General features: G+C 44.5%; 1 protein-coding gene across 1 annotated transcript in view; it reads right to left on the bottom strand.

Annotated features, from left to right (window-relative positions):
- The window catches only part of AOX1 (aldehyde oxidase 1), a 74,823-nt gene that overhangs the window by 10,065 nt on the left and 44,659 nt on the right, over positions 1-20,099 (bottom strand). Inside the window, exons 22-29 of the mRNA XM_059053364.2 lie at positions 18,959-19,092; positions 17,621-17,708; positions 12,492-12,578; positions 11,481-11,672; positions 9,309-9,536; positions 3,911-4,006; positions 1,902-2,030; positions 1,118-1,192 (exon numbers count right to left, since the gene is read on the bottom strand). Coding sequence (XP_058909347.1) covers positions 1,118-1,192; positions 1,902-2,030; positions 3,911-4,006; positions 9,309-9,536; positions 11,481-11,672; positions 12,492-12,578; positions 17,621-17,708; positions 18,959-19,092 — 1,029 coding nt within the window. The remainder of the gene's footprint in view (positions 1-1,117; positions 1,193-1,901; positions 2,031-3,910; positions 4,007-9,308; positions 9,537-11,480; positions 11,673-12,491; positions 12,579-17,620; positions 17,709-18,958; positions 19,093-20,099) is intronic.

Genomic DNA, 20,099 nt, shown 5'->3' with positions numbered 1-20,099 from the left:
CTATTAACACAGAACATCTCAGGAAGAAATGGGTGGTCAGACATTTAATTTTAATATCATGTATCCATAACAGACTTAGGAGAGGGGTACAACCTTGCTAAATGGTACCATTTACACCAAAAGTTCTCCTGACTCTGCAGTGTACACAGTTGACTAAGATACAAAATGATGCCCCCAAGTTGAGGAAAAAAAAAATGTGAGAAGTGCAACCATTACAGAAGAAAGTGGGCTGAATGGCAGCATTTTTTGATGGTGGAGGACCGACTCTCTTGCACTGCGTCTCTCTCCATCTTTCTCCAACCAGACTCTCCCAGGAAGCACTGGGCAAGGGGCAGAACTGGGCAAAGGGCACAAATAAATATGCCCGGAAAGGATTGAGAGCTCCTATAAATATGAATTATAGAATGAATCCTAACTCTATGGAAGAGCAGGAACCATTTCTAAGTAAGACTCTCCAATGTTATTTCCTCCGGACCAGTGTTTTAATATGACTTGACATCCTAGAACCGTCAGCCTTCAGTGGGTATCCAGTCCACACCATCTGGTACTTTAGAACCTGTTACTCTGAAAAGTTTCCTAGTCGACTTTAGAATGTGTGTCTTCTCATCCAATTAGGTTTTAGGTAGATGCAAGGAAGCAGTTGAATATTTCCATTCCATTTAGTGCCTACTACTTGCAAATATGTACCCAAATGGCTTGGTTTCCTCTGTCTAAAAGAGTGCTTACATGCTTTTTACTTTTATAAAAGGATTCTGGTGTTATCTTCCAATTTTAGGAACAGGGGAACTCCCCCAAAAAGAAGAAATAGATGGGCTGCTATTATCTAGAAAATACCTAGATTCCTTAGGAAGAAACATTAATTAATTCTTAATTAAAACAAGAGTTCTGGACACAAGAACCATCTTTTCTCTAATAGAGAATTGTCCCAGATGTAGGAGTTCCTCCATCATGCTGTGATAATATTTCCACATGCCGAGAGCCAAAGACCTCTATTGATCATGATGTAACTGCAGTACCTTTTAATGTGCACTTTCTACTGATATTTGATTCACACATCTCACTCTCCTCCCTCCTTTATTTTTCCTAACATACAACACAAAGTAACAGTGATTCTCACCCAGTCCTTCCACGTGCCTCCAGGATTCTTGCTGATGATGGGTTCAAGGCGTTTTAGAAGAGTTTGACAAGCATCCTAGGGATTATTTTTTAGTTAAAATTATGACCATAATGTCACGCAAACAGCAGTTTCAAAAACACACTATTATGTGTTGTTATATAGGCTTATTTAAGAGGCCCATGGTACACGGAGAAGGAAGACACCAACCCCGTAAGAGGTGGTGTGAAAGGTCTCATGGGGTTGGGGGTGAAGCATGAGCTGGTCTTAAAGACAGACCGCCTGGGATGGGGGCCTTGTAAGCCCTGCTAAGCGGTCAGGACTTAACAGAAAAACTGTTGAAAAACCACCCGTCACAATTTTTAAGCACAGCATGGTCAGATTTATTTTGTGGCAAAGCTTTCCCTGGCTGCAGGAAGCCAGAGTGAAAGGCAATGAAACTGGGGTGGACAGAGAGAGCCTTGCGTGATAAGCCCTGACAAGAGGCGCGAGTTTGAACCAAAGCAGCCATGGTACTGCAACCTGGAACTGGAAAGAGACATTTCTGAGTAGAACTGATAGGGCTTGGGGACCAGTGAGCCGTCAGGAGTGAGGGAGAAAGGGGGTGGCATCTCCAGCTCGGGAGAGTGGCCAGTCCTGGACACTGACTGAGCCCCCGACTGGGGGAAGGCGCAGTTTTCCCCAAGAGGGTGTGGGAAGGAGACAAGAGCTGTGTTGATTTGCAACATCTTCTGAGCTCCAGCCTTGACGGGGTGCATGATTTGGGTGCCACTGCAACGATTTTTACCTTTACTGCCAGCCCATTGAGATCGGCCACCACGGAACCTCCAGAGATGTTTGCATTAGGGACGGTTTCTGTGCTTGTTCCCCGAAGGTGGATGTTGGATAATGGCATCCTTAATTCACGACTGGCCACCTGGATTTTGGAAGAGATCTTCTTTCACTTTTCTTTGGTTAGTCATAGACCCGTGCACTTAGCACATGGTAGCACGTGTGTGGAACACCCCCAGGCCCAAGTGGAACAAGCCGCAGGACCACGAATTCTCCCAGCCACAAGAAGCTCCTCTTGTCTAAGACCCTGTAGCTAGTCTGGCCCCCCAGCCCTGAGCACACTTCCCTGTTCTTTGACTTTCTTTTGTGCAATAGCACCAGGAAGAGGAGGTGAGGCCTCAAGCCAAGGCAGGAAGAAATGTTTCATGTCTTCATCATCATGAAATCAACACCTTCAAGGCCTCTCCTACCTCTGCACTCTGCAAAATTCTAGCAAATCTGACTTCATCAGAGAGGAGATGCCTTATCCACATTTCTGGAGATGCTCCAGGAAGAGAGCATTTCTGAGAAAGGACAATGGCTTTGTTAAAGCAGCTGCACCAACTGGAGATCTCAGAAGTACATGGTGCCAAGTGCCACTGGCCAACGTAAGGACTTAGCTGGCTGCTAGGTTCTTCCTTTGTGTTTAATGATGGGGCAAAATCATACTACTAATCTCAGCTGGTTCCACATTCTCCTTCCTGCTAGCAGTATGGCTTAGTTGAGTCTGTCCACAATTACGGCAGGTGCATAAGGCATACAGAGCCCTCCCCATCACTGGCTTTCAGACGACTGCCTACACAAAGTGCATAGGCTTAGGACAGGAAGGTTTCTGGTGGCCCAATAAGGAAAATATGGAAGTCTCACCCCAGAAAGGGGGACAGGTATGACCACACAATTCTCAAGCGAGTGATAACATGAAATAAAACATATATTCAGCACTGCTATGATCAGAAAAGTGCAAATTTAAGCAATAATGAGATACTTTCCTCTATTAAATTATCTAAGATTTTTTTTTTTTTAACAATCCATAACATACAATGTTGGGTAGTGGTGTAATGTGATGGATACTTTCTGGAAAACAATTCGGTAACATGTGTCAAGTGACTTAAGATATATTCTGTGACCCAGTAATTCCATTCCTGGAATTTATTAAAAAGAAAAATCATTGGTTTGATCACAGGTTTATGGAAAAAAACGTTCACTGAAGTGTTCAACAATTGGGGATGGCTAAATAAATTATACAGACATATACATGCAGCATTAAAAATCATGATTGTAAAGAATTCTTAATGACAGGAGGAAATGGTCACTCTCTATAAGGATAGGTGAAAATCCAGGAAATAAAATTATATAAACAGAATGCTAGTGATTTTTTGAAAAAGAAAAGAAGTCAAAATAGAGAGACCCCCAAAACAGTGATTATTGCTAAGTGGTAGAATTGTGCAGGGTTTTCTAAAATAATGTTTGCCTTTCAAATGTTTTATAAGCTGTAATATTACAATAATTAGCAAAATAGAAACAGTAGCCAAAAATTATTCTAAAATAATTGAGTGAAAAGAAAACTGGTAGTTTGGTTAGAAATATCAAATGTGTTTTATACTGTCAGTTGTTCAGAGTCCTTACTATAAAAAGGGCAAGAAATAATGCAATACATCAAGATTTCTAAATCTTTTTATTGCCCAGCAAAGGTTCAAAAAAGACAACACACTTGTTAATATATCCAAAGGAAAGCAGCAAATGACCACACAACCTTCTTTAGCAGTAAGACAACCAGAGGCTATTCCACCACATTCTTTTAGGAGGGTCAGTTACAAAACTGGCTTGTTTACCCAGTTTCTGTGAATACCTTAGCAGTGGAAGTAGTCAAAGCTAAAGTCTCCTATCCTTTCTATTTTGGAACAGAAAATGTACACTCCAAGTTTCTCTCTCATACACCAATCTACAAGCACACATCCGACTTAACCCAATCATCTGCATTCTTACCTGAATCATTTTAGTGTGGACCCCCTGCCCCATTTCAATTCCACCATGAGTCACCAGCACAGACCCATCTAGATAAATGTGAACCAGGGCAGCAGCCTAAGCAAAAAAGATGAAAACAGTTGCCACGATCTGTTTGATTGACATTATCACATATCTTGTCAATTAGAAAACCTTCTCCCTGTAAAGCATCCCCTCCCTCCTTTCCACATCTGTCAAAATAAACACAGACCCTTTCCCCGTTGCCCTGAGAGCACTGAGCAGAGCCAGGGCAAGGCAGGGGCAAGGGCTGCCTCATGATCGTCCCACAAGAGGCCAGCTTGTCGCTGGATGGCTGAGTCCGGGCCAGGATTATGCTGCGTACGCTACTATTTCCTCAGTAGAAGAGCTGAGCGCACTGACCCCCGACCCAGCGTGGAACAATAATCTGGATTTGGGTTTTTGGGGGGAGAGGGTGTCAGTTTTATATGCAAAGTTAAGTATAGATAGTTTGGGGAAGAAGGAAGACTTGTTTACATGAACACATAACCCCACAGTTGTAGGTATGTTATAGAGGAGCAAAAATAAAAATCCAAATAAGATGGGGCAGATAGACATTACTTTTTTGCTGCAAAATGAGCTAAGCCCTCCCTCAATCATCTTAGCCCAGAGTTACAGGGCTTTAGAGTTCGAAGAGAACTTGGAAGTAATCTTACCTAACTGCACAGCTCCCACAGGAATAGAGAAGGAACCAAACAGCTAACATAGACTAAAAGCCTGCTGTGGTCAGAAACACCCGGGCTCTAAGCTGAGCATGTTTTACAGTCAATAGGGATGTGCCTTCTCGCCAAGTCTGCTTGTGCTAAACTAGGGGGTATGGAGATGGGCCAGGAGACTGAGATAGCCCAGGACACTGCAGAAAATGTGAATGGCGTCTTCACTTTGAGTCTCCAGTATATGAGCGATATTAACAGCATACGGTCCTAGAGAAAAATGCTTCTAGTGGTTCCACTGTGCTTCAGGGGGCCTGCAAGGCACACCTTTACTGCTGCTCAACTGGGAAGTGCCAGCCTCTCAGATGTAGTCTAGGCCAGCCAGGGGTCACGAAAAGCTATCGGCTAGGTTTCTTAATATCTAAGCTTCTACGCAGAGTGGCACAATAATCTAGGATTTGTAAAGGCAGGTCTTCAGAAAATTCTGGTAACAAGCTAATTTCCATTTAATGAAGCTAGAACTTTTAAGCCTTGCTTTACTCAGATTACTTATAAACAACCCTGGTCGGAAGTGAAAGTCAAGGGAACTGCATATCAATCACCAGATATGCCCAAGGAAAGGAGTGCATTCCTAGATCGAGTCTTTGCCCACCAGAAGGACCTTTACAGCCGCCTGTGGGCCATGGGCCACACCTGGAGAGCTGCCTCTTTACTGGCATCCAAAGGTTCACGCTACTCTACCATTCCAAATCAGGCACTCTGACAGTGAGGTGGGCTCTACTTACCTGGTCAGCTGGTATAAACTAGGGATGTATTGAGAAAACGGGGACATAGGAGCACTTTCTCTGAGGACAAAGGCACATACACTCACAGCCCAAGGGAGAATCTTAGAACCTTAGGAAAGGCATCGTTGCCATAATAATCATATCCAAGTGCCTTGGGGAGAGATCCAGAAGAGCATGTTTTACTGTCTGTTGACATATCAGTCCTGGAAACACTGTCTTGTGCTCCTGGTCATTTATTCTCTAAACAATAAAGATAAGGAGTGACATCCTCTACAGAGCATCCAGGGCGGGCTGCCCAGGGGTTGTGCACCAGACGGCAGGGGACGCCAGCTGCAGCGGCTGCTCCTGGGCTCCATTCTACGGCACCTCTTTGTACTCTGCTGGAATGTAAGCCCCCTGAAAGGAAAGTCCAGGTCCTAAGGCATCCTTTGCAAAGCAACATAGTACCTCATGAGTAGTAAGTACTCAATAAAAGTTTGATAAGTGAATTGGAAACAGCAGAGCCATTTAATCTGTTCCTTAAGCTTGTAGACTCTATATTTGGCCTCCTTGGCTCTGCCAGCAATTCAGAAGTTGCTAGTGGGTGAAATGTGTAGCTGGCGCATGTGATTGAACTACAAGTAGAGTGGATTGTGCCTTTCCTTCATGTGTGACCCCGCTGGCAGCAGCGCCCTGCCTGTGTGTCCAGGGCAGCATTTCTGTCCGAGACTGCCGAGTAACTTGTCCCATGTGCTGCTGCAGGCTTCTTGGGCCACTTAAAATGTCGAATTTGGTTCAGTTAAGTGGCACCACCGGCAGGTTCACTGTTAGCGCCACAAAAGATAATTCTGCAAAGCTGCATCTGCGAAATCAGCACAACTGGTACGTGGAAACACATAGTTCTCCAATATAAACTTGGAACTTAGTCTGTGAAATTTAAGTCCTCAAGCAATGACTGCTGCTGTTGGTGAGACATGAGCTTTGACCCAACAGATTCCCAAAACGTCTCAGCCATTCAAACATTTTTTTTTTTTTTTTTTTTTTTTTTAGCGGTACGCGGGCCTCACTGTTGTGGCCTCTCCCGTTGCGGAGCACAGGCTCCGGACGCGCAGGCTCAGCGGCCATGGCTCACGGGCCCAGCCGCTCTGTGGCATGTGGGATCTTCCCGGACCGGGGCATGAACCTGCCTCCCCTGCATCGGCAGGCGGACTCTCAACCACTGCGCCACCAGGGAAGCCCGATTCAAACATTTGAGTTCCTCTTCTGTGCCAGGTGCCGTATGAAGGCACTGGGATACAGAGGTTCATTAGGTACTGTGTGCACTTCAGCGCTCCGTCTAGGAATTAAATATAACGCAGGTGAGGCGTGTTTGACACCCTCGGCTGTTGGGCACAGTCCTGAAGTCAGGTCTTTGTACCACTCACTAGCTGGATGTCCTTCCGTAGCAGAGCGGACCTCTGTGGGCTTCAGCTCCCCCTTTTATGAAACAGAATCACACAAGCCAACAGAGGGGAGATAGGGCTTAAATCAAGTGGGAAATTGCAAATCGCCCAGCCTAGGGCCGTAGACACAGAAGGTGCTCTAGTTCCCCCCTCTGTCTGGTTTGCTTCAGAGCAGAGGCTTTCAGTGTATGGCTTCCAGGAAGCAGCCTGACTGATCTCAAACTCAATTCAACTCTGCAATTCAGCCCTAAAGCAAATGTTTTAAGCACAGAAGCTGATTTCCAGGGAAGGATGGGAGGGGGGAGAGCTTCTCAGGAGCCTTTGAGAATGAATTTGTGCTGCTGGCTGTTGTCTAGTTTCTTCCCAGCTGAGCTGAATCCCACCTCAGATCCCCCCAGAAGGTGCTAGGGGGAAGCGGCTTGATGTCGCTGACAGCACAGCTTCTGGAGCCTCTGAGACCTGAGTTCTAGCACCGGCCCCGCCTCTCACCAGCTGTGGGACTCTGGACAAGTTATTTAAGCTCTCTGAGCCTCAGTTTCTCATCATTAACATAAGGTTACAAATCTTACAGGTTGTCCCGAGGGCTGAATGAGATAAAATCTAAAAGAACTTACAACATAGTAGGTGCTCAGGAATTATCGTTAATTTTTATCTACTTTTCGAGAAATTTCTGATGGGGGAAATGGGACAGACCTAGTCTCCTGTGGAGGCCAGGTATTAAGTAATGGCAACCACTGAATAGAGACAGCCTGCCACGTCTACCCACAGCCTAACGCCCCCAAATTTCCAGAAGATTCATATACAATGGAGATTGTTTTCTGCATGATCCCGGTCGGTGTACTCAAGGACAGATGGCCCAGACTGACCTCTTTGCTGGCCGCCGGCTAATCAGTTTGCCCCAAAACTATATACGAAGAGTCACTGCTCGCTAACCCTTTTCTAGGGATAGTTTTCCCCCTTCCTTCCCTCTTTAATAACCTTGTCTTTGCCTTTATTCCTCAACCACAGCCTCTTGACTCTCTCATCTGAGTAAATTGTAGGCAGATGACTAAACATCTGTGCTGTTTTGCCATCGTAAACAGGAGAGGCATAGGAAGGCTGCAATCAGATCACCACTGTGTTATCTGCTCCTCTGCGCTAACCCACCTATAATCACAGCTGCATGAAAACGGTCTGATGATTACATCGAGGCTGAGTCAGGATAGATGGGTGAATGATGGGGGCGGAAGTGGGGGAAGGACCTTCCAGCCTGCTTTTCCTGGCCTCCCCATCACACGGCTTACACACCAGTGCTCCTCTCAGCCCCACCCCCATTTATCCCTATTCTGTCAGAGCTCAACACACACACCTGCCGTACCTTCTTCATGGTTCAGCCAAAGGTGTGAACTCTGTGAAGGGGAGTGACTACAGTTTTGAGGGCTCTGCCACCTCATCCACATGTATGTATAGATACACGTACGGACACGTAAGAACACAGGGAACAGGGTTCCCACGTCCCTGCTCTACAATGAGCAAGAATAAAGACCACCAGCTGTCCGGGGTAAGTTCCACTCAAGAATGAAGAGGTGGAACCTGCAAGTGAGGTTTAGCAACAAAGAAGGGAATTCATTTAATCAATTAAAGAAAGTAAACAACAAGAATAGATTTTCAGGACCTCCCTGGTGGCGCAGTGGTTAAGAATCCGCCTGCCAGTGAAGGCAACACGTGTTCGAGCCCTGGGCTGGGAAGATCCCACATGCTGCGGAGCAGCTAAGCCCGTGCGCCACAACTACTGAGCCCGCGTGCTGCAACTACTGAAGCCTGTGCACCTAGAGCCCGTGCTCTGCCAACAAGAGAAGCCACCGCAATGAGAGGCCCACGCACCGCAACAGAGTAGCCTCTGCTCGACCCAACTACAGAAAGCCCGCGTGCAGCAATGAAGACCCAAAGCAGCCAAAAATAAATAAATAAATTTATTTTTTTTTAAAAAAGAATAGATTTTCAGTCCTCCCCTTGATACCTTTAATGGCTATAAAGTGAAAAAAAAAAAAAAAACTTCTACGATTGTGTTTGAAAAGATATTTAAATGATTTATTTTTCTGGATATAATTTTCCCCAACCCACCAAAAAGGGGAGGAGCACCGAGTGCCTTGCAGCTTCTTGTTACTATTTCATTTCCTGTTTCTATCTCACAGAATCAGAGTAGCTGAAGAGGAGTCTTGGGGGTCATTGGTCCCCACCCTTATTTTATACTTAAGTGATGTGGGCCCACAGTGAGCTAACTCAACTGTTCAATTCCAAGGCCAGGAATAGGTGCTGGGTCTCCCAATTTCCCAGCAAGAATGCTTGTCACCAACCCTGGGGAAGTGGGCAAAGTAGCTCCTGTCTCCTCTGCAGAAAAACTAGTTGGACGGAGCACAGCTTTGGGGAAGTTGAACAATTAGATACTGCAACCATATGGCTTAATCCACCTTCATGGAAAGTTTCCTCAACACCTTTTGATTTGTCTATTTGGAGGACTGACCTGACCAGCAGCAACTGATCCAAGGCCGACAGGAAACTTCAGGGGGACCACTGCCAGCCCCTTCTTCTTCCAGCAATTCTCCGAGTTGAATTTTTCTACGGCTGCTTTCCTTAGGGCGTAGGAAGACGTGGCCATGCATTCTTTCCAACACTGGATCAGGTTCTTGGCATTAATCTCCTGTTTGTAGGGTGTTTGATCAATTTCCTTATACATGTTTATCATTCGGACCTACGAAAGAGAAGGAGATCAAAAGGGCTGGGGGGGCACTAGGCAGACATAGTCTCTCCCCACCCACTGTCCTCCTAATCACATTCTGCTCATCATAGAAAACCCAAACTGAGTTCAATCTACTCCTTGCTGAAGCCTTTCCCAACACATGACATCTTCCTCTTCCTCTACTCAGAGCCTCTATCAAATGTGTTAGCACTTATATGCCTTCGATGCTGCGCTTGTGTAAGTTCAGAGGAAGGACTCCTTTCCTCCTATTCCTTATATAATTCAACAGTGCAGTCCAGGTACACTGTGGACTCTTAATTCCAGTTGTACTTGTGAGTATCTGTTGAAAGGTAATGCTGAATTTAATTCCAGGCTACATGATCCGTGTGATTTCGATTTTCAGATGCTGAGGCAAGAGAAGACCACTCACTTGCAAACAGGAAACTATGAAAGTTTGTTTAAATATAGCCCATAACTAGGATGAAAAGCCAATTAAGAGATTCTATCCCAGGATGTCTGAAGTAGAGTAGAATTCTTTCTGAATTCCCAGAAATTGGTGACTAAGGCGCCCAGCTGAGAACAAAAGGTCAAGTACTTCACATTCTCAGCTGAGAAAACTCTCAGCAGTTGAGGCCAGCCCTCTCCCCAAGCTGACAGGGGCCATTACAGACATATCTTCTTCCCATCTCCCCCTCCAAAAAGTCCCAGATCATTATAAAAGGATGACTGGAAATTAGTGAGCTGTGCCATTTGGGGGAAGGTGGGGGGTTTTTGTTTTTGTTTTGGGGGGGTTTAAAAAAATTGTTATTTATTTATTTGGCTGTGCTGGGTCTTAGTTGTAGCACACGGGATCTTTAGTTGCAGCACGCGGGACCTTTAGTTGCGGCATGTGGCACCTAGTTCCCTGACCAGGGATCCAACCCAGACCCCCTCCATTGGGAGTGCGGATCTTAACCACTGGACCACCAGGGAAATCCCTACTGTGGTGTCTTGAAGGATGGCTACTCTCTCCTCCATCTTCTCTGGGGATGAAGGGAGGTCATTAGCTGATCCTCCTCCTAGTGCTACCAACGTGACAGAACATCTGGGAAAGGGGCCATGGTGAGACAGCCAGGAAGGGAGGGGCAAGGGCCCCCCCGCCAAGTTCAAGAGACATAAAGATGATGGCTCCTGCCTATGGTCACAAATTCTAGTGCTGGGGGTGGGGGGGAAGGAGGCAGATGAATCAGGGACTGGGGCTTTCCGTGGCCAAGAGGCCTGGGCTTCAGGGGATGCTGCGTGAGGTGCCTCCTGAGGGTCAGTTGGAGATTTAATGCTTGCAGGGGACTGTCGATTTCTGAAAGGGCTGGCAAAAACGGAGCCCGGAGATAACATCCTTGAAAAGTTGCTTCATCTAACCAAGAAGAGGACAGACAGCCTGCCGGGAGAAGTCAGCTGGGGAGATGCTGTCTGTTTTCCCTGGTCCTCACGGGAGGGAGAAGGGGACAGAGGGCACACCATCTGCCCACCCTAACTCTACCCCAGGATCCTGCGAAGGGAACCGAGCTTGTTAATGAATGAAATTGGGACCAAGACTTAAAGAACAGACAGGAGGCCATTTTAGGAACTGAAATGATTCCGATGACAGCTGCCTAAAGTGTTAAGGAAACAGAGGAAAGAAGGGTGTGACAGAACTCATCAGTAGCAGTTATACTTCTAACCCATGGAGACTTCTCACTAACAACGAATCCAGAGCTCACTTCTCAATACCCTCTGCCCCAGGATTTCTGAGGAGCTCGAGTAAGACAAGGACCCCTGAACTCTGGAGTTCTGCTCTGTATTAACTAGTTAGCTGGGTTACCTCTAGCAAATCATGTAGCCCCTATGGACCACAAATTCCTCAGCATGGAGACTCCCAGTGGCCCTCCCACCTCTAAAATTCACTAACTTTTGTCTGTGAAACTCATTCAGTTTTACCTTCTCAGGAGACAACCCACATTTGGCTGCAACTTCCGTGATACAGGATTCGGTGATCAGCCCTGTCTGGGGAAAGCCGAACCCTCGCAAAGCCGTGTTGGACGGAAGGTTGGTTCTGCACGCCCACGCCCGACAGCGCAGGTTGGGAAACTTGTAGGCATTTTCCATTTTCAGAAGTCCCATCTCTATCAACTGGGGAAATCCAGGGTTGATGTGATGAGAACTTATCCTTCTGCACCTGTTTTACCATCCTGAGACTTCAGACCAAAATCAGGCCGGAAATGACCTACGTCACACCAAACATGCTAACCCTGACCCGTGTCTCAAATTAAATGCATTTTTACTGTAAAATGATTTTTAAAGATTTGAATAACGTTTTTTGAAATCATTACTTTAAAATTTTCACATTAGGGCTAATGCATTTTTCCCCAGGGTTTAAACATTCCCAAAAGCCTTTGAAGCATTCATAGGCCCTCTCAGTCTACAGAATGTAGACTCTCTCTCTCAGTTTACAGAATCAAATATCCTGAAAGTCAGGGGAAAAAAATGTTGGTATTTGGCCTAATGCATTTGTTCTCAACCAGGGGCAATTTTCCCCTCCTCCTTCCTGGGACATTTGCCAATGTCTGGAGATATTTTGGGTTTTTAGGGTAGCTGCGCCATTGACACATACTGGATAGAAGCCAATCTTACCGAGGGACATCTTATAGTGCACAGGGCGGCCCTACGGCAAAGAATTATCCATTTCAAAACATCAGTGAGGTCAAGGTGAAGGTCTAATGCTTGCATCTGGGAAAAGGGCTCTAAGTTTGGGAAACATGGAAATAACACACAGATGCAGACTTAACCAGTATCTCTGGGCTCACCTTGGGGGCACCAGTAAGTAACATGTGTCTACTTGCTCCCTGCATTGCAAATCTTTATGCTTTTATAATTATTGAATATTTTTCTGAATTAAATAATTTTATGTAACACTTTCCAGAATGGGAATTTGCTCATTAAAACACTTACAAGTAATGACTCATCCAGGGTGGCACCTCCATTGCTATAATGCTCCACATCCAGGGCCAAGATTCTGCCATCATTCATGAATCCAGCCTGGGGAAAGAGAATGGACCTTTGATACTGGTTCTGGGGACCAAGTCTCTCTAAAGTTTGCTCTGTCACTTGTGAACCCTCTACATATAGGTGAAAAATTTTGTGACATTAGATTTGACAATTTCTTGGATAAGACACCAATAACATAAGCAACAAAAGAAAAAAAATAGATAAATTGGGCTATATCAAAGTTTAAAACTTCCCGGTATCAAAGGATACAATCAACAGAGTGAAAAGGCAATCCAGAGAATGGGAGAAAATATTTGCAAACCATATATCTGCTAAGGGGTTAATGTCTGGGATGTATAAAGAACTCCTACAACTCAACAACAAAAAGCCCCAAACAACCTGATTAAAAAGTAGACAAAAGGACTTGTATAGACGCTTCTCCAATGAAAATATACAAAATGGGTAACAAGCACATGAAAAGATGCTTGGCATCACTAATAATTAGGGAAATGCCAATCAAAACCATAAGATACCACCTCACATCCATTAGAATAGCTACTATAGCAAAAAAAAAAAAAAACCCAAAGCAGAAACAACAAAACAATAAGTGTTGGTGCAGATGTGGAGAGACTGGAACCCTTGTGCACTCTTGGTGGGAAGGTAAAATGGTGCAGCTGGGTATTTATCCAAAGGAATTGAAGGCAGGAGCTCAGGGAGATATATGTATACCTATGTTCACAGTAGCATTATTCACAAGGGGTAGAAGCAACTCAAGTGTCCATCAATAAATGAGTGGAGAAACAAAATATGGAATATACATATGATGGAATATTATTCAACCAGAAAAAGGAAGGAAAAAATTCAGACACATGCTACAACATGGATGAACTTTGTGGACATTATGCTAAGTGAAATAAGTCAGTTACAAAAGGACAAACACTGTATGGTTCTATTTATGTGAGGCGCCCCAAGTAGTCAAATGCACAGAGACAGACAGTAGAATGGTGGTTTCCTGGGGCTGTTGGGAGAGGAAGGAATGGGGAGTTATTGCTTAACGGGTACAGAGTTTCAGTTTTGCAAGGTGAAAAAAATTCCAGAGACGGAAGGTGATGACGGCACACAATGTGACTGTACTTAATAATGCCACTGAACTGTACACTTAAAAATGGTTAAGATAGTAAATTTTATGTTAGGTGTATTATTGCCACAAATAAAAATAATAACAATAAAAAAGGAAGGATAGAGAAAGATATAAAAGCAAAACGAACACACAAAAAACCCCTCCTGTTTAATCTGTCACTACTGTTCAGTCTTCTTTCTCCTAAAGCAAATCAACTGCATATTTCTTGACCTCTTATTCTCGCCATAAGCTCTTGAATTCTGACTCCCATCCTCATATTTCCACCAAAACCTTTTCCCCTAAAGCCAGCGATCTTCTCTCCAAATTTGGTGGCCTGCACGTAATGGACTCTGCACATTTTTCTCCTAGGCCCCAATTTCATCACAATTCTCAGCAGCATTTGGTGTTGCTGGAGGTCTTTTAAATAAATATCTTCCTTGCTTTTAAGATGCATTCAATATTTCTGAACTTATTCAAGTTCATTTTGGGAATTCCCTGGTGCTTCAGTGGTTAGGACTCTGTGCTCTCATTGCCGGGGCCCAGGTTCGAACCCTGATCGGGGAACTAAGATCCTGCAAGCCATGCGGCGTAGCCAAAAAAATAATAATAATAATAATAAAAGTAAAGTTTATTTTAATGATTTTTGTTGACTGGAACCAAATTCAAACCAAAGTCAAGGGCATGAACTATGAATTCAGCAGTTTAAGTCTGAGTCCTGGCTCTGCCAATTAACCCACTCTGTGATCTCGGGCAAGTCATATAACCTCTCTATCCGTGACCTGGCAATAAGTAAGGTAATGCAGGGAAAATCATAAGCCAGTGACTGAAACCTAGCAAGTATCCTAAATAATACTACTGTAAATCTTATTAATATCATCTCCTGTCCTCATACTACCCTCCATCAGAACACATTATTTTCTCAGGGTTTTAATCATCACTACGTTGACGGTTTCTGTAACTTACAATCCAGTCTTTTCAATAAAGTCCCATATCGATGAAGGACATTTCCACTTTTAAATGCCCCACGGTCACTTTTTCTCCAAACACACAAATAAACTCATCCCTGTCTGTCTAGACTGTTTCCTCCTTCCAACTTGGTTCTTTCTATCAGAAACCTCCAAGGCATGTTTGTGGGGTTTTTTTCCTCCATTATATTTTGCTAAGTTTGTCACCGAATTCTATTTTATTTTATACCATAATAGCTCTTGGACCCATCTCTTTTTCCTACATATTCCTATCGTAGCCAGACCCCCGACTGCTTCATGTCTGAAAGCATCAGCTGCCTCCAGGTGGTCTGCGTCCTCCCTCCTTGCTAGGCCGTCCTGCCCAGTGCCATCATATTCTCCCCCTCAAAGCGCCCATGTTTGGTTATGACACTTGACTGGTCAAGCATCTACCCAGTCTCACTGTATCTTATGAGATCAAGTTTAAGCCCCCACCCAGGGATTCTCAGGCCACTCTGAGTCCGGCATCACCTAACCCAACCCATCTTATTTCCCATCACTTTCCAGTAAGCGCTCTGTGCTCTAATTCCCCTTCTCCCCTTACTCCTGCCCCTACCAAACGGGCCACGTGTATCCCACCTCTGCATTTATGCTGCTACTATTCCAACCACCTGGTATGCCTTCTTTCTACCAATCCATTCTTGAAGGTCATTTACGTTTCACCTTCTCTGAGAAGTTTCCTGTACACACTCCAACTCATATTCATCTCTCCCCACAGTTTTACTATGTGCACCTCCTCCTTTAACCTGAGATTATCATGTTTTCATAATGACTTCATATGTGTCAGTCTTATTTCCCCCTCAAAGGCTAAAATGTGGTCTCCTTCAGGACAAAGTTTGCTCTAATAAATCTATGTTGCACTAAACCCAATTCAAAATATAGCTTAGGGTGAATGTCAGTTGAAATAGATACATTTGTTACCTTCTAACGATGTGTGTGCAGGTACACCAGTTCTGGCAGAAACGGTGTGATGTGTTCAACAAATCCTGTTGTCTTTCATCCTGGGCATGCAGGAAGACTACATTTCCCATGTTCCCTTGCGGTTAGGTGGCAAAGTTCTGGCCAATAATGTGTGTCGACTAAAGCAAGGACCACCACTTCCAGGCCTGGTGCTCAAAACATCTCCCACACAACACACTGCTCCCTCTCTTCCCTTCCCTTCCCTTGTCTGCTGCCCTCTGCAGAAAATCCAGTGGAGGACAAAGAGTCTTTAGGGCAGTGCTAACCAATGGAACTCCTGTGATGATGGCAATGTTCTCTATTTGCATGTCCTATATGGCAGCCACTAGCCACAGGTGGTTATTGAGCACTTGAAATATAGTTAATGCAACTGTGGAACTGAATTTTAACTTTCATTTAACTTAGTAGATTTAAATCTAAATAGCCGTATGTGCCTAGAGGCTTCCGTATTCAACAGTGCGGTCTGAGGGGAGGATGGTGCTGTTACTAGATGGAAAAAGCTTCAGTCCATGAGTGATTCTGTGTAGCACGGTTCTCTCCTGTTCTCCGCCCACCTCCCACCCTCCTCTGATTACACTGGGCTGTTACTTGAGCAAGAATTAACACAAAAAAGGTCTAAGTCCCACAGAGTTTTTAGTTGTTAGAGCAGTTAGCCCATTCTGACAAGTAAACTTATGTCTTTTTTTTTTTTTTTTTTTGCAGTACACGGGCCTCTCACTATAGTGGCCTCTCCCGCTGCGGAGCACAGGCTCCGGACGCACAGGCGCAGCGGCCACGGCTCATGGGCCCAGCCGCTCCGCGGCACGCGGGACCCCCCCGGACCTGGGCGCGAACCCGTGTCCCCTGCATCGGCAGGCGGATTCTCAACCACTGCGCCACCAGGGAAGCCCAAACTTATGTCTTATAAAGCAAAAGAATACTTATTTTCTGCTACGGAGACTTTTCTAGGAATTAGGAATTTCTGGTACAGAGTTTTACCAAAATACCTTTGACATATTGATAAACGAGGAAGCTGTTGGCAAGCATTTGCAATTTCGCATAACATTATTGTTACAGAAATTATTCTGTTTCTACCTCCCACGTATAAAACTGTGGGAGTTACTGTGGTTATCAGATCCAATTTCATGGACGTATGTATATACTCACGTTTTGCAGCTACGCACTCTGTAGCAGCCCATACCAGCTCGTACTTTTTTTTTTTTTAACATCTTTATTGGAGTATAACTGTTTTACAATAGTGTGTTAGTTTCTCCTTTACAACAAAGTGAATCAGTTATACATATACATATGTTCCCATATCTCTTCCCTCTTGCCTCACCCTCCCTCCCACCCTCCCTATCCCACCCCTCTAGGTGGTCACAAAGCACAGAGGTGAACTCCCTGTGCTATGCTGCAGCTTCCCACTAGCTATCTAATTTACATTTGGTAGTGTGTATAGGTCCCTGCCACTCTCTCACATCGTCACAGCTTACCCTTCCCCCTCCCCATATCCTCAAGTCCATGCTCTAGTAGGTCTGTGTTTTATTCCCATCCTACCACTAATCTCTTCATGACATTTTTTTCCCTTAGATTCCATATATATGTGTTAGCATACGGTATTTGTTTTTCTCCTTCTGACTTACTTCACTCTGTATGACAGACTCCAGGTCTATCCACCTCATTACAAATAACTCAGTTTCATTTCTTTTTATGGCTGAGTAATATTCCATTGTATATATGTGCCACATCTTCTTCATCCATTCATCTGTTGATGGACACTTAGGTTGCTTCCATGTCCTGGCTATTGTAAATAGACCAGCTCGTACTTTTTACACAAACTGATATCTTTGAGGAAAGCAGAAAAGCTTCACTGAACCAGCCAGTCATCAGTTAGTACAAGGAAGAGAAAGTGTGACGCAAAATTTGTTGATTTGCTCACTGTTATCCCCCAGTAGAGAGTAGCCAGATGCTGCCCTCTGCATTTCTGTAATGTTATATTCACAACATAAATCCCCCATCCTTCTACTCACTTTATACTTTCCAAGGTAAGGGTGGCGGCCTCCAGTTATTAACATGTCTTCTCCTCGTTCCAGAATGCAGCGGACTGCACGACCATGCCTAAAACAGGAAAAAAAAAAAAAAATCGGTCACCTCTGTGCTTTGTGACCACCTAGAGGGGTGGGATAGGGAGGGTGGGAGGGAGGGTGACACAAGAGGGAAGAGTTATGGGAACATATGTATATGTATAACTGATTCACTTTGTTGTAAAGGAGAAACTAACACACTATTGTAAAACAGTTATACTCAAATAAAGATGTAAAAAAAAAAAAATCGGGAGAGGTAAACTCTTTTAACTAACAGGTATTATCTGGGGGTTTATGTAACTCCTAGTGAGACCCTGGTGGCATCCACACACACTGCAGAACAGCAGAGTGACGCCCTGAGCCCAGGCTGTGCTGCTCTCAGGCATACACCAGTGACCTCCTCTTCCTTTGGGTCAGGGCACAGTGCCTGGCACTCACTACTTACGCAAGGGGGCTCTCGGGCCCAAGGCTCCGGGGTATTGCTTTGGGGTTATTTCCCACTGTGATAATCACCTCCGTGATGGGCAAACAGTCCCAAGGCCACATTACAGATGGTTACAAATGGAGGAACTCAAGTGGTGTCTGACTGCCAAGTATTCCCTGATAGGACAGGTCTGGAATGAAGGTCTTTTTGTGTCATGGGGCAGAGGAACTGACGTACAGTACTTAGCAAAGAAATTAAGCCTTCTAGGTTTGCCTGTTCCAAAGACAATTTCCTATGGTTATATTCTGACACCCTTAAAGAAAAATGGTACTATAAATAAAGGTAAGCATAACAGAAGCAAATTTTCCATTTAAATTAAGGGGGAAGAAATACACACACACACACACACACACACATACACACACACACCTTTTGAGATAGACTTATATTTATATCTATATGTATATAAACCTTTTGAGATATGTATAGGTATAGATATATAGATAGATATAAATGTCTACCTCAAAAGTTTGAACTGACCTATGTAAATATACAGGTGCTAAGGACAAGTAACCCCACCCTTTCAGGATCTGCTTCTGTCTACTCTCCAGGTATTATATATTTTACTGTGGTTTTTACTCTTTTCAGTAATTGATTCTCATTTCTGTTTTTATAGTATGTAGTTTGACAATATAAAATAGAGAAGTTGTAATAAGCCGGCAGCGTGTTTGTATAGTTGTATATTATATGTGATTTTAAATAACCTTGACCCAGATTCTTCCTCCTTAACCGCAATATTGAAACTGTTCAATGTGACCTCGTTTTATTTTTAGTCTACTTAACAGATTTTCTCCACTTACTTGTTTGCAGCGAATGCAGTGATGGCTGCCATGATGCCAGTTTTCATCACCTTCCCCCCGAAAGCCCCACCAACACGCTTTACATGACACATGACCTTGTTAGCTGGGAGCTTCAAGGTTGAAGCAACTATGTCCTGTGAATGATAACAGTTCTCATTAATCGGACCCATCTGCAGCAAGGGGGTGGGAACAGTCCTTACACATTTTGATTCCTTAATGTACATGGTACACAGATTGTGTGGTTATACTAAATAATGGGATGATTTCCAGTAACCTAAGCACGCATCCGTGCTGATCTCAGTAGTATTTAGCTGTAATGACAGCACCAAAACTGTCATTAACATTAAGTAGTCCTTCCAATATCAGTGAGATATTTTTGTGATAATAAAATTTAAAAAAATGTTTTCCCCATGAACTACACCTCAGGTATCCTTTTCAGACTAACCCCTAGGGATATGCTTCTTGCAGCAGTGAGATTTCGAGGCCTTCCAAGCCTCTCTCAGACTGGCTCTTTTCCCTGCACACCACTGTCTCCACTGGAGAATGAGCACTGCTCACCTTCCATTTGGATTCAGTTGGCTGGTGGGTCTTCCCTGGATGTAGGCCTTGCTCTTCCTTGCCATCCTAATGTCTGAGGTCATGAAGTCTTTTTTGTTGTTGTTGTTATAAATTTATTTATTTATTTATTTGTTCTTTTATTTTTTATTTTTGGCTGCATTGGGTCTTTGTTGCTGCGCGCAGGCTTTCTCTAGTTGTGGCGCGCGGGGCGCGGGGCTTGCTCTTCATTGCGGTGTGAGGGCTTCTCATTGCGGTGGCTTCTCTTGTTGTGGAGCGCGGGCTCTAGGCACGCGGGCTCAGCAGTTGTGGCACGTGGGCTCTAGAGCGCAGGCTCAGTAGCTGCGTTGCATGGGCTTAGTTTCTCCGCGGCATGTGGGATCTTCCTGGACCAGGGCTTGAAGCCGTGTCCACTGCATTGGCAGGTGGATTCTTAACCACTGCACCACCAGGGAAGTCCAGGTCATTAAGTCTTAATAACTCATTTTTATACGTGGGGAGCCCAAGAGGAATGAAGTGATGGGACCAATGTCACACAGGGAGTGACAGGCAGAACAGGAATGGAATGGAATTCGCCTGATCCTTC

The sequence above is a fragment of the Kogia breviceps genome, chromosome 2 (assembly GCF_026419965.1).
Source record: "Kogia breviceps isolate mKogBre1 chromosome 2, mKogBre1 haplotype 1, whole genome shotgun sequence".
Lineage (NCBI taxonomy): Eukaryota > Metazoa > Chordata > Mammalia > Artiodactyla > Physeteridae > Kogia > Kogia breviceps.
This window is presented reverse-complemented; position numbering and strand designations above follow the sequence as displayed.